Source organism: Lutra lutra, chromosome 11, assembly GCF_902655055.1.
Source record: "Lutra lutra chromosome 11, mLutLut1.2, whole genome shotgun sequence".
Classification (NCBI taxonomy): domain Eukaryota; kingdom Metazoa; phylum Chordata; class Mammalia; order Carnivora; family Mustelidae; genus Lutra; species Lutra lutra.
Window position 1 is genome coordinate 75,351,211 of NC_062288.1, and position 13,270 is coordinate 75,364,480.

At 37.4% G+C, this 13,270-nt stretch overlaps 1 protein-coding gene across 2 annotated transcripts in view; it reads left to right on the plus strand.

Moving 5' to 3' along the window:
• The window catches only part of MET (MET proto-oncogene, receptor tyrosine kinase), a 115,923-nt gene that overhangs the window by 70,205 nt on the left and 32,448 nt on the right, over positions 1-13,270 (plus strand). For both annotated transcript variants that reach the window (XM_047695172.1, XM_047695173.1), the window contains exons 5-10: positions 24-197; positions 5,007-5,167; positions 6,934-7,036; positions 7,143-7,279; positions 8,215-8,376; positions 9,150-9,249. In XM_047695172.1, coding sequence (XP_047551128.1) covers positions 24-197; positions 5,007-5,167; positions 6,934-7,036; positions 7,143-7,279; positions 8,215-8,376; positions 9,150-9,249 — 837 coding nt within the window. The remainder of the gene's footprint in view (positions 1-23; positions 198-5,006; positions 5,168-6,933; positions 7,037-7,142; positions 7,280-8,214; positions 8,377-9,149; positions 9,250-13,270) is intronic.

Below are 13,270 nucleotides of genomic sequence, written 5' to 3' on the forward strand. Positions count from 1 at the left end.
CTTTCCATCATTTTTCTTCACAGATTACCAAGATCCCACTGAATGGCTTAGGCTGTGATCATTTCCAGTCCTGCAGTCAGTGTCTCTCCGCGCCTCCCTTTGTGCAGTGCGGCTGGTGCCACGATAAATGTGTGCAGTTGGAGGAATGCCCCACTGGAACATGGACTCAGGAGATCTGTCTGCCTACAATCTATGAGGTAGGAATCTGTCAGCCGTCATGTATGTTTTTGGTAAACATAAATCCCATTAACGAAAAAATTCTAAATTCAGTTTATTCATTTAGCTGTGAGACATCAGCAAAAGCACCATCCTTCTCCAAGGTTTTCCTTCCGGGTGACATACCTGAGTCCTGTACCTGAAATACTTGCTTTATACTCACTAAGTAGTCCTCTCGTTGAGCCAGTTGCTCTCCCTTAGTGCTTTGTGAATAAAAGAGTGGTGGCTATTGAGCAACTTTGCTTCCCATTTCCTCACCCTGGGACATTTTCCCTCCTGACCAAATCTGACTCAGTGTTTGCTCATCACCCACTTAATCTACCAGGTGCCCAAACATGAGCCTCAACCACACACAGAGATCTGCTCATGGCACAACCCAGACTCTTAAGCTGAACCATGCAAGCTAGAGATGCCATGCTGTGGCAGCAAGGGCAGAAGATTTCTTCCTGTCTGATGTATGGATGGTGACCTTGTCTCATCACACATAAGGCTAGAGGTTACTTCACGGGCCAGTGTAGAAGGCAGGTGGACAGTGAACACCCATGGGTGGCTATGTGCCTTCTCTCAGAGTTCCTGGAAGAACAGTATAGGTGCAACTGATGACTAATGCTAACATCTATACTCTGTGAGCCACTTCAATCTTTAGTTCATTCCAAAAATATTTATTAACTGCATACCATATAGCTGCACTCTTCTAGACATTAAGGAAGTGTGGTCTGAACAAGAAAAAAGTGCCTCCTCCTATTGGAGAACTCAGCTTCTAGCAGTGAGCTCAGTCATGGCATTGTGGCCGTGCTTTCCAACTCTCTGCTGCCTTATTCGTTTAAGCAGATAGCTGGTACTATGAAAATCTCCATGGCAATTTTTTTAAATGTCTCGATCCAAATGCATTTTTTGCTTGAAAATAATTCTCTATGAGGACCCAGTATGTACCTTCCCTGCTCACGTATAGAACAGTTGGACTTTAGTAATGATTCTTGTGAAAGACTCAAAGGTCTCAGTCGCCTGGTTCAAGCCCAAGTAAACAAAGTGTGCAAGTCAGAACAAGAACCGCCCCCCAAGCACATAGCTGTTTTCATTTAGTTACGGTTTGGGGCAAGATTTGTGCAGGGTGACTGGGTTTTAAACAAATCATTTTCTGTTAGGTGAAACACAGTGGTTAAGATTTAGCTTGATCGGAAGATAGTAAGAAAACAAACTTAAATCTATACTGTGGTAGTATGCACACTTTTTTTGGTTTAGTATATTTTTAAAACCATGTGCAATTTCATACTTTTTTAAACACAGCCTTGGCAATTTGAGACACTAGAAATCTGAACTCAGAAATTCCGTGAAAGAGATATGGGGAGAGTACATGTGTGTATGTGTGTGTGTGTGGGGGGGTGTTATACATTCAATTGAATCACAACAATTTTATTTCAAAAATAGCTAAACTTGTGTTTTAGATACAGGGAAGGTTTAGAGCCTGTACAAATGGAACATTTAATTTGACCAATATACTTCCTTCTATTATTTATGAAAACCATATTAAAATGGTTTTTTAAAGACAACCAAATATTTTAGGATTTTCTGGAACCAGAGAATCTCTCACAGTATTAAATCTCCCTCTGTTCTCACCTTTCCTAACTTTCTGTAGTTGGTGATTTTAAAAGGTTGCATTGCATTGTGCACTAGTCAGTGAGGCTTGGGCTGTACAGCTAGGAGGAAAGTAGTGCAGCTGAGTCCATAAATCCCTTTCGGTTCATAGTTGTTAGGAAGATTTCATGCTGCACTAGACCGTAACATTTAGCATTCTTACTGCAAAAAAATAAGACAGATTATTCATTATTTCTTATCTGTCTTAAACACTATAGGCACAAAACCCAACTAGTGTATAGTTTCACTTTCCAGTAAATGTGAATTAACCTACTTTGCAAGGTACATGATGTTCAGTGGCTGAAATTCTTTGCAATTCCACATAAGAGAGATTTCAGGATTGCAAGCCCATTATTTTGTTTCAAACATGTTATCTGATCTCATACTTAAAGAGCAATGAGAAATGCTTCAGAAAAGGAAGAGCACTTTCCAATGCATTCTGAATTTATTAAGATAAAATTGTCATATCTTGTAGGATTGAATTCAGTCCCAGTGAGACAATAAAATGATTTATTAATTGATTGGAAGACTCAGATAAGAAGCAACAGTGGTATCTTATGGGGCGGAGTGGGGTAGGGGTGTTATTCAGCCAACCACCAAATATATTTATAACTTTTTTAACTACTTAAGAGGCAAATTCTAATTTTCCAGGGAGGGGCTATTGTTGTTTTAGCATTCTCATGTATTATCTTGGTGGGTTTTGAAAATGTGATCGTTTAAATCATTTTCACCTGTGAAAGGGTGCTAGTTGCTTTGGTAGCTGTTTCTCCCCTATCCAGACAGGTGGGAGACCTGGCCTCTGTGGCTTTATACCGGACACTCATTTCCTTCCCACAAAGTTTCCCTCCCCTCAGGATAACTCAGAGTTTGCCAGCTCATTGTTGGTTTATCCGAGGGTGTGTTGTCCAAAACCGCTTCCTTCCTTTTCCCCTGGAAGAGTGAACATTACCCCATAAGCTAAGGGGGAAATGTTCCAATGCCCTCCTCTAATATCTCAGCCCAGGGAGGAAAGCTAAGTTGAGCTGCACTTTTGAATCCTGACCAACCAACTAGCAAAGGTTTTATAATCTCCATTTCTGCTGCCTGCACACCAACGGAACAACTCTCGGTGTCTTTTCTCAAATCATCACCCAATCCATTTGCCTTCTGTAGAAAGTGATGATGTCTGTAGAGTGACAGACTTCAATTTTTACATAGAAAGGGGGGATCTAAGCGGCAGAATCAGGCCAACATCAGCCTTAGGCAACTGTTTTCTTTGGGGGAATCTCCTCCTGAAAGGAGGAAAAGGCAGCTGTGTGGCTGCCTCAGGCTGAAGAGAGTCAGGAGTTAGATGCCTCTCTCTCTCCTACTGGGTTTCTAACATAGTAATAAACAGGCATTTTTTTCCTCGACCAGTTCTCCTTTGCCTAGACATGGACAAGGTAAGTTTTCATGGACAACACAAGTGTGTAATGGATTTTATGCATAAAATAGCTATCATAAAAGCATTAAACTAAGACTTTAAAGGGATTTAGTAGCAAGGGTAAGTTAAAACTTCGATTTGCAATTGTTTACTTGGGATGAGTGAAAACGTTTGCAAATTTGAATTTTGCTAAAAGCCCTTTTAAATTGTAAAAGAATCACTTTTGGACTTTTACTAACTGGCCTTTAGCAAACACCTTTACTGGTTTTTGAGTTGCCTCTATGGTGATGCTGTGTTTTCCCACCATTGTACTTTACAGCACAATTTACAATATGCCACCCCCCAAAGAGCATTTCCTTTCTCAATTGTGACAAAGCTGCTGAAGAGAAGCTTATTTTTAACTTGGAAATTTGTTTTGTTTTAATAGTTTTAGCCTAAGGAGAGCTGTCTTATAGACTTCATAAGAACCTACTGCTATCTTATGTCACAGTTGCCAAAATTTTATTAATGAGCTCACATTTTACTTTCAACACACCAAAAGTAAGCCTGCAATAGAAAAATGAACCTGTTTATTTAACATTGAACATGGGGGATAAAAAAATCAGCCCTAGAAATGAGATGTAAAATAATGCCAAGAGAGATAATTAGAAACATTGCTACAATACAGATCACATTTGGGGCTCTTTCTAGTTTTTTTATTATCTATTTCTAATAGAAATTACATATTATAAGTATTTATTTAAAATTATGTAATTTTTTAAAAGCTGGGTGTGTCAGCTAACCAGCTGGTATATATCAAACGGTGACCACATTTAAAGAAAGAAAGGAAATCCCAGATCGGTAATAAATATGAATTAACAAGTACAAAGAAATAGATTCATTTATTCATTTGTTAGTGCTTGGCATATAGTATATGATTTATAATGAATGAGGGAATGGTAGATATATATTGAATACCATCTATGTGTCTGGTATTATGATAGCTGCTGAAGCAACTGTGAAAACACTGGATACCAAGAGGTATTTTTACTTCTCTCATTGGGGAATACCGTAGCACAAGACTGTAGCAAACACCCAGCTCATGCACAGAAAGAGACATATATTGGTGCTTGACTTCTAGGGCCCTTGAAAGATTTTTGATCAGAGTTTGAACTGGAGGCCCATGAAAGAGTTATAATGAGAGTTACAAGAATGTACGAGTCTGGGCTCAAACTGTCTACTCCACCCTAGAAGATTACCAGCTGAATTCACTTCAGAGTGGCCCAAGAAGGCCCTTCATTTCCACCCTGGTTGAATCTGCTCTCGGTCCCATCTGTGAATCTCCTGAAAACAACTTATTTCATCAGCACATCTTAGAGACTTTTAATATTTGTTCCAGCATCTGTGAAATTTGTGACCCCTTTTCCTGCAGTGAAAATTCCACTTTTTAAGACAGTGGCAGAGGGATGCCTGGGTGGCTCAGTTGGTTAAGCATCTGCCTTTGGCTCAGGTCATGATCCCAGGGTCCTGGGATCGAATCCCACATCTGGCTCCTTGCTCGGCGGGAAGCCTGCTTCTCCTTCTGCCTGTTCTGCCTGCTGCTCTCTGTGCTTCTGCTCTCTCTGAAAAATAAATAAATAAAATCTTAAAAAAAAAAAAAAAAGACAGTGGCAGAATAGAAAAATTTCAGTGAGAATACATGTTGTGTTTGTTTTGCACACAAACAAAAAATAATGTCTTGAGTTTTTTTTAAAGTTCTCGGTTGTCCTTGTAGGTTTTCCCAACTAGCGCACCCTTGGAAGGAGGGACAATGCTGACCATATGTGGCTGGGACTTCGGATTCAGGAGGAATAATAAATTTGATTTAAAGAAAACCAAAGTTCTCCTTGGAAATGAGAGCTGCACCTTGACCTTAAGTGAGAGCACAACAAATATGTAAGGATCTAAAAATGTTTTTCTGGGGTGTGGTTGGAAAAAACAGGTTGTATTTTAGAATGAATGCTTGTAAAGACTGTCCCACAAATCCACATCTTGAATCAGAAAGAGTCTTGGCCCTCTAACTTCGCTTGCTGAACTGTTTTTGTTCTTAATCCTGTTTACTTACCGGGATTAAAAAAGGAGAAAGGTGACATTACCTAGGTAAAGAGAAGAAGAGTGCAGCATCGGGGAATTTTTCAACCATTTTTGTAACATTTCTTTAGAAATTGTTTGGGTAGATTTGAAAGAACAGCACTGGGCGAAGTTGCTCCATCTTTAAAGTCTTCAAATATAGAATCTCCAATGGCTTTTTCTATAAAAATCAGTAAAAGAGCTCAATAAAGACCCTCTCTTCTAAATTTACTTTCTAAACCTCAGAAATATAGTAAAGCAGCTCAGTCACATTTTTGAGACTTCTTTCTTTCTTTTTTTGATGCACCTAAATTTACATTCAGCTGATATTTATTGGTATTGTAATGTAAGGAGAGTATCTCATTTAGCCATTCATCCCAGAAGATAGCAATACCATACGGATTTTACAGAGGTATCGTCTGAAGTTCAGAAAGGTGGAATGCAGGGGCGCCTGGATGGTTCAGCCAGTTGACCATCTATCTGCCTTTCGCTCAGGTCATGAATCCAGAGTCCTGGGAATGAGCCCCACATCAGGGACCTTGCTCAGGAGGGAGCCTACCTCTCCCTCTGCTTGCCGCTCCCCCTGCTTGTGCTCTCTCACTCTGACAAATAAATCAATAAATCTTTAAAAAGAAAAAAAAAAGGTAGAGTGTAGTTTAGCAGAGGCAATCCAGAGAGCGAGAATTTAACAGGCCTTCAGACTCCGCTCTCCTAGTTCAAGGGGTGTGCTTGTTTCACCGTTTTCTCCATTCGCCTTCTATCAACTGTAAATCCCATACTGAACGGAGGATCTGGAAATTTTTAGTTATCAGGTAGTAGTAATAACAGCCAAACATTTCAAGCTTTATGGTTGAACCTCTTCTATCAAGTGTTTATTTTATGCCTTGTAGAATTCCTTCCAGGATCACACAGAGGTCTAAATGTACTCATTTATCGAGACCAAAACATCAATTAATGTTGTACTTGTTTAGGCTAACGGGTAAACAAATTCTTTCTAGAAATCTTCTTGTGAGTCCTTATTCCTTGTTTTATATGTTAGAGCCTGTAAAAGTAAGACATAATTCATTCTCTTCTTTAAAAATTTGCTTAATAAAACAAATCACATTTATACACTCTCAGGACTGTAAGATTATTAATTCAAAAATAATTCTGTGGAAAGTCTGTCACAACTTCACTATTTTTAAGGTGACACGTGTAACCACAGAAATGTACCTATTGACATACTTTAATGAAGAGATTTGGTTTATTTATAATTAGCCCATTGTTTCATATGGTATTGAAATATTTCTTTATCTTAAGTATGCCAAACATTATACCTATAATTTTAGAGGTTTCAACTTAGATTATTATGAATTTTTCTACTGGCGAAGTCTATATTGATGAGGTTTAACAGTTTCTTTGTTGTCTATGTGAAGTGCAGTAGTCCAGAAATGGAAATATATGATATTCAGCCCTAATGCTTACCACAAAACTCTGCTTGCTATTCAGATTAGCCAGCTCACAATTTATAGTTAATGTTCCTTCACATAAAACAGCCAAACCAGAATATGCCTTTGGATTTGCAACATATTAAACTTTGGGGTTTTTTTCAGGCTGAAATGCACAGTTGGTCCTGCAGTAAATGAGCATTTCAATATATCCATAATTATTGCAAATGGTCGAGGGACAGCACAATACAGTAAATTTTCCTATGTGGTAAGTCGAAGCACTAATTTTTGAGAACATAGGATATTTGTTACTTAATCTATTTAGAGTCATAAAATTAACAAGTTACTTTGTTTTGTTTTTATTTCCTTTTCAGGATCCTATAATAACAAGTATTTCTCCAAGTTACGGTCCTAAGACTGGTGGCACCTTGCTAACTTTAAATGGAAAGTACCTGAACAGTGGGAATTCTAGACACATTTCAATTGGTGGAAAAACATGTACTTTAAAAAGGTGTTGTAAATTATTTTTTGTTGCATCAATCAAATAGGATTAGTATCTACACCTAACAAATCAAGAAAAGATTGTTCTTTTTGTGTGTGTGTGGAGGGAAATCAAGATGTATATTATTTACTCCCCTACTGACAAAACTTCCTCCTTTCCCATATCCATCTACCTTTTTGCTGATCTTTCTACCCTTCCCTTGTGTTGTTTAATTCCACTTTTTAGGTTCATCTTCCCATCTACCTTCTCTAGTTTTACGTCTTAGTATCCTGGCTATGCTATGAGCTGTGAGATTCTGATAATTGACAATAAATTAAACATTTCCATCAAGATTTACAATTTGGCTAAATCACTTTGGGGACGTGAGAAACATGAGGGAGATTGGGTCTAGAGGGAAGTTAGGTTTCTGATTCTTAGAGATGAAAGAACTCAGTTTAATCAAATATCAAAAAGATACTTTAAAAATTGCTTAAAATCCCAAATGTTTTGAAGTCATAGGTGGCTTGTCTACAATAAGGCTCAGTTTGGGATCCAGTCAAATGTAAATAGGCTACATTAGAAAGAGCTTTTTGGGGGGCCCTTGTTTGGCTCAGTGGGTTAAGCCTCTGCCTTTGGCTCAGGTCATGATTCTGCTTAGGTCATGATTCCACTCAGGTCATGATCTCAGGGTGCTGGGATCCAGCCCCACATTGCATCAGGCTCTCTGCTCAAAGGGAGCCTGCTTCCCCCTCTCTCTGTGCCTGCTGCTCTGCCTACTTATGATCTCTCTCTCTGTCAAATAAATAAATAAAATCTTTAAAAAAAAAAAAAAGGAACTTTTTTCTAAACACATCTGGAATTTCTCATTTAGGAGCCAATGAGTAATACACTTTTGATTTATGCATATAATTTTAAAATATGTGCATCTAATAGCTAAGGTCAATTTTCTTAATTTTTTTGTTCAGTGTGTCAGATAGTATTCTCGAATGTTATACCCCAGCTCAAACCACTCCAACTGAGTTTCCTATTAAATTGAAAATTGACTTAGCCAACCGAGAGATGAACAGCTTCAGTTACCAAGAAGACCCCATTGTCTATGCAATTCATCCAACCAAATCTTTTATTAGGTAAGTAAAAGCTTCTGATGACTATAAGAAAATAATGAACATAAGAATGATTTGTCTGTCAAATAGTCAAGAGGAATTGCAGTTTTATCTCTAGCTTTGATGCTGTTGCATTTCTTTTAAAGGCCACCTTTCTAATTCAGGGGTGAAGACTACATTCAGGTTCTGAGTCCAATTTGACTTTATCATTGCTAGGTTCACGCCAAGAAACATTTTGTCCTACTCTATTACATGTTAAATGGATTTCAGTGCAACAGTTTAATGTGACACCTTAGTATTTATGCACTTACATTATGTACACATCAAGTCTGTACTAACTTTAGTGCCCAAAAGAAGAGTTACCTTTTTTCCCTCCATTCTTCAGTGTATTTTTGCTCTGCCTACTTTGGACGCAACTTTCCCCTATACCAGACTCCCTTTGAATAAGTATTTCTTTGGGCCCAGTTCAGTCTGCCTTGTTTCCATCAATTCTGCCTAGCAATAATTAAGTTCATTTCATTTGGATTTATTTTTAAAAGAGAAAAAATATTTCTTTTGTATATTTTGTGAGTAAAAGAAAAATGCATTTCTTAAACTTATAAAAAGAAATTTTAAAGTATATTTTCAAGTTCAATAACTTTGTTTCCAAAAAAATAGTTACCACAGAACTTCCATGTGACTTCGGTTGTGACTGTAAATTTCAGTCACTACATGGGATGTAATTTAACTTCTTTCTTAAAATACTTGGTAGAGAAAGGACCTCTCAATATTACTGTTTTTCTATTTTATTTTGCCAGTGGTGGGAGCACAATAACAGCTATTGGAAAAAACTTGCATTCAGTTAGTGTCCTGAGGATGGGAATAAATGTACATGAAGCAAGAAGGAACTTTACAGTGGTAAGTGCTTTGAGAGATGGTTGTGCTTAAAACTCTGCATCCCTGCTTTAACCACTAGCTTTCTGGGTACATAGGACATTCAGGTTTTGCTTTTAATTTTGCTAGTTACCTTCCTTGCAACACAGATCCAATAGTTTATTTTATAAAACAACTAAAATTATCTGGCCTCAGGCAAACATCATAGAATGCACTCACACACACGCACTCACACAATGCTAGACACAAATGATGATTACCAACTTGAGGCAGTGTTTTTAAAGATAGTTGATACAGATAGAAACTATGTCATTCCTTGTCTTAGTTCAGGATGCTATAACAGAAATACCGTAGACTGGGTGGCTTAAACAACAAACATTTATTTCTCGAAGTTCTGGAAGTTGGGAAGTGTAAGATCAAGGTACCAGCAGATCCAGGTGTCTGGTGAGGGCATGGTTTCTGATTTGCAGAAGACCACCTTCGGATTACATCCTCACATGGCAGAAAGAGAAAGAGAAGCAAGCTCTCTTGGGTCTCTTCTATTTTTTTTGTTAATATTTGAGAAAGAGAGGAGAGAAAGCAAGAAAGCACGCCTACACATAAACGGTGGGGGGGCGGGGAGGGCAGAGGGGGAAGCTAAGTGGGGAGCCCAAGAAAGGCTCAATCCTAGGACCCTGAGATCATGACCTGAGCCAAAGTCAAATCCTTAACTCACTGAGCCACCCAGGTGCCCCTTGAATCTCTTCTTATAAGGGGACTAACTCCATTAGCACTCAATTCTTATAACATAATTACCTTCCTGAGGCCCCATCTCCAAATACCATCATGCTGAAGATTAGGGTTACCACATGTGACTTTGGGAGGGGCACAAAAATTCAGTCCATAGAACTCCTCTCTCCCTTTTTTTTAACGTACCAAAGAACATTGCTCTTCTGCTCTGATCTTGCTGCAGCATCCTTGTTTTTCTAAGTGGCAGCACACATGGGCTCTTACATCCTAGTGTTATTACTGTTCTTCTTGTCCCTTTGTTAGCATGTTATCAAATAATGAGATAGACCATTAGAAGACTGATGTCCTAGAGTGTATGTTGTTTGGTATTTCTCTACCTTCCCTTCTTTTATTTGCAAAGTCGATTAAAATTAAACAAATGCCTCCTTAAAAGTGATTGACCTATCTTGTGGTCTAACAATTTATATAGATTACATTGAAATGGTAGTTTTAGTTTAGACTTTAGGAAGGTTGGAGTTATTTACAAGGATTTCATATTTTTGTTGATGTTTTTCTCTAATATAAAATACCATAATCTAGTTGGACTTGTGCACTTAACTAAAAATGAAAGTTCTAAGTGCCCCCTCTCAAGCAGGGTCTCAATTGGGCAGGTGATAGATTGAATTACAGCACTTTCTTTTTTTAGATTCTCCATCCAATATTTCTTGAAGACTAAGGCCACAGTGTTCTTTAATTACAAAAACCAATTTGGGGCTAAAAATGTCAAGCCAAGTCACCAAACAATAAGGTCATCTCCAATGAGATTTTTCTTGACCTTCTCTATCAGCCACATTGCATCACCTCTAAAGAGTATTATTAGATTTTTATCATATTCCTGCGAGATTGTACTCCAGGGAGTTACCGGATGAAGTAGAGAGCTTTAAAACCAATCCCCACGCATGGCCACAAATAAAGTTAGAACACCACTGCTATTAGTTTAAAGAGTATCACTTCTCCACAACTAAACAGAACAATTTTTCATTAACCAAATAAGGATACCTTTTTTGGTGTTGGCGTGTGACTCTTTAGAAATCTGAGAAATTATTAGTTTATCTAATCATGCTGAGCCTAGGTTATTAAAATCATAGCTAAATTTCCTTCTCCCTCATAACCATTATGATGACATGTGGACACCTTTTGGCTTTATTCATTCATTTGTAATCAAACATTTCTTTAAAAACCTCCTAGATGTTAAACATAAGAGTTCCATAACCCAAGGAAGATTCAAACAATGATAGAAGATAAAAATCTTTCCTCTACATATCTGGAAATGTAAACTTCTCTTGTTTTCACCACAAATGTATTATCACAATAGAAGAATGTATTAGAATTAGGTGAGAATGAAAAATTCAATTTGACTATTGTTTGGAAAATTCCTTATAAAGAACTGTGTGTTTCTTGGTGCTTATGGAATTTGAAGCTGACCATGACCATGAACCCATTTATTATTTAACAAATAAAAACTCTTGGGGCGCCTGGGTGGCTCAGTGGGTTAAAGCCTCTGCCTTCACTCAGGTCATGATCCCAGGATTGGGATGACCTGGGATTGAGCCCCAGGTCAGGCTCTCTGCTCAGCGGGAAGCCTGCATCCCTTCCTCTCTCTCTGCCTGCCTCTGTGCCTACTTGTGATCTCTGTCTGTCAAATAAATAAATAAATAAATCTTTAAAAAAAAGAAAAAACAAATAAAAACTCTTGGCCAGATCTGATTTAGATATACTGATCCAGCCATGATAACTTTTAAGTCCAACAAACTCTAATCTTTTAAAATAAAAAATACTAAAAAAATAAATAAATAAAATAAAATAAAAATACATCATCTTAACAAAATTAATATTAATTAATTCACAATATGGCGCAGAAGCCAGCAGTTTATTGTATAGTTTTCAAATTTTTTATTGTTTATAGAGAACTATTGTGTTGTCAGTAAAACTGTTCATTTCCATGTTTCAAGATGATAATAAATAGCTTTGGCATTATAATATGAATTTGACATAAAACTAATACTTTATTTCCATTGTGTCTATATGTATCTGTTTTCTCTATCTGCTTACAACATGCATTTTAAAATGTAGAATAATTATTTTAAATTATTTTTAGAAGAAAATATCGAATACCTAATTTTGCTTGTGCTTTTTATGTATATCCTGAGTCCTTTTTCTATTGTGGGCATAACTAATTGTTTTATCTCCAACTCTACTTGTCAAAGAAAAGGAAATCTAAGGATGTTGTTGCTTGTTTGTCTTTTCCTTGGGGGAAAAAATGCAACCATTTAACCTCAAATGTGCCACTTTGTGTTGCTGGTTTAGTCTAAGCACAATCGAGAGGAAGCCACATTTTCCAAACTTCCATAAATCAGAATTCCAAAGGGGAAGATTTGAAGTGAGAGATAAAAGCACATGAAGTAATAATAGCAGAGCCTTTGTAAAATAGCATAAGAAAAGATCTGCCGATATAGAATATAGAGTGAGTAAGAAGTCATAGACCACGGGGTTAAGGCAGTGAATTTAAGCCAGTGGCCTAGGATTTATGTTCCCTACTCTGCCATGCAGAGTTGTGTGACCTGACATTAGCTCAAAAAGCTGTTTCTTCATTTGTAAAATGTGGGGAATCATAGTACCTATCTCTTAGGACTGTTGTGAAGATGAAATGAGACCAGCCTATAAAGTATTTTGCACAGAACGTGGCACTCAAAAATTGATAGCTTGAAACACATTAATAAGATGACCTGACTACATAGCTAATTATAATGTCATCAGTATGGTGCACAGTAGTTGGCAAAGCACTTAACATGTAGTATCACACGTTGTGAGTAACATTTTAATCTTAATTCTTAATTGAGAACACTGAGTCTCCTTCTAAGGGCTTTGGATTCTCACAACTTATTTTCGAGGTATGGTGTGAATCAAGGACTTCTAACCACACAAAGTCCAGCTCTCACTCTGCCATTTCTGTTTCATAAACAAAGAGACAGTCCCTCCAGGTGACTGACTGTCCTGTCATCTTAAGGAAAATAAAACTGATGGAGGAGGGAGAGCCATCTTCAATTAGATCAGAATAGCTTATTCCAGGCCAGTGAAGCCCTGTGTTCCTTTAAAGATTATATTGTTAGGATAATTTTGCATCTCTCATGTTACCAGAAATGTGTTCTTCAACATTAGGAAATTAAATGCTGATTTTTTTTTAAATTACATATTTTTAATTGATTGTCTAAAACAGTGAAATGTGGAAGTTGCTATTGATGTCGTCAAGCTATCTTCTGTCTACAGTGGATAATTG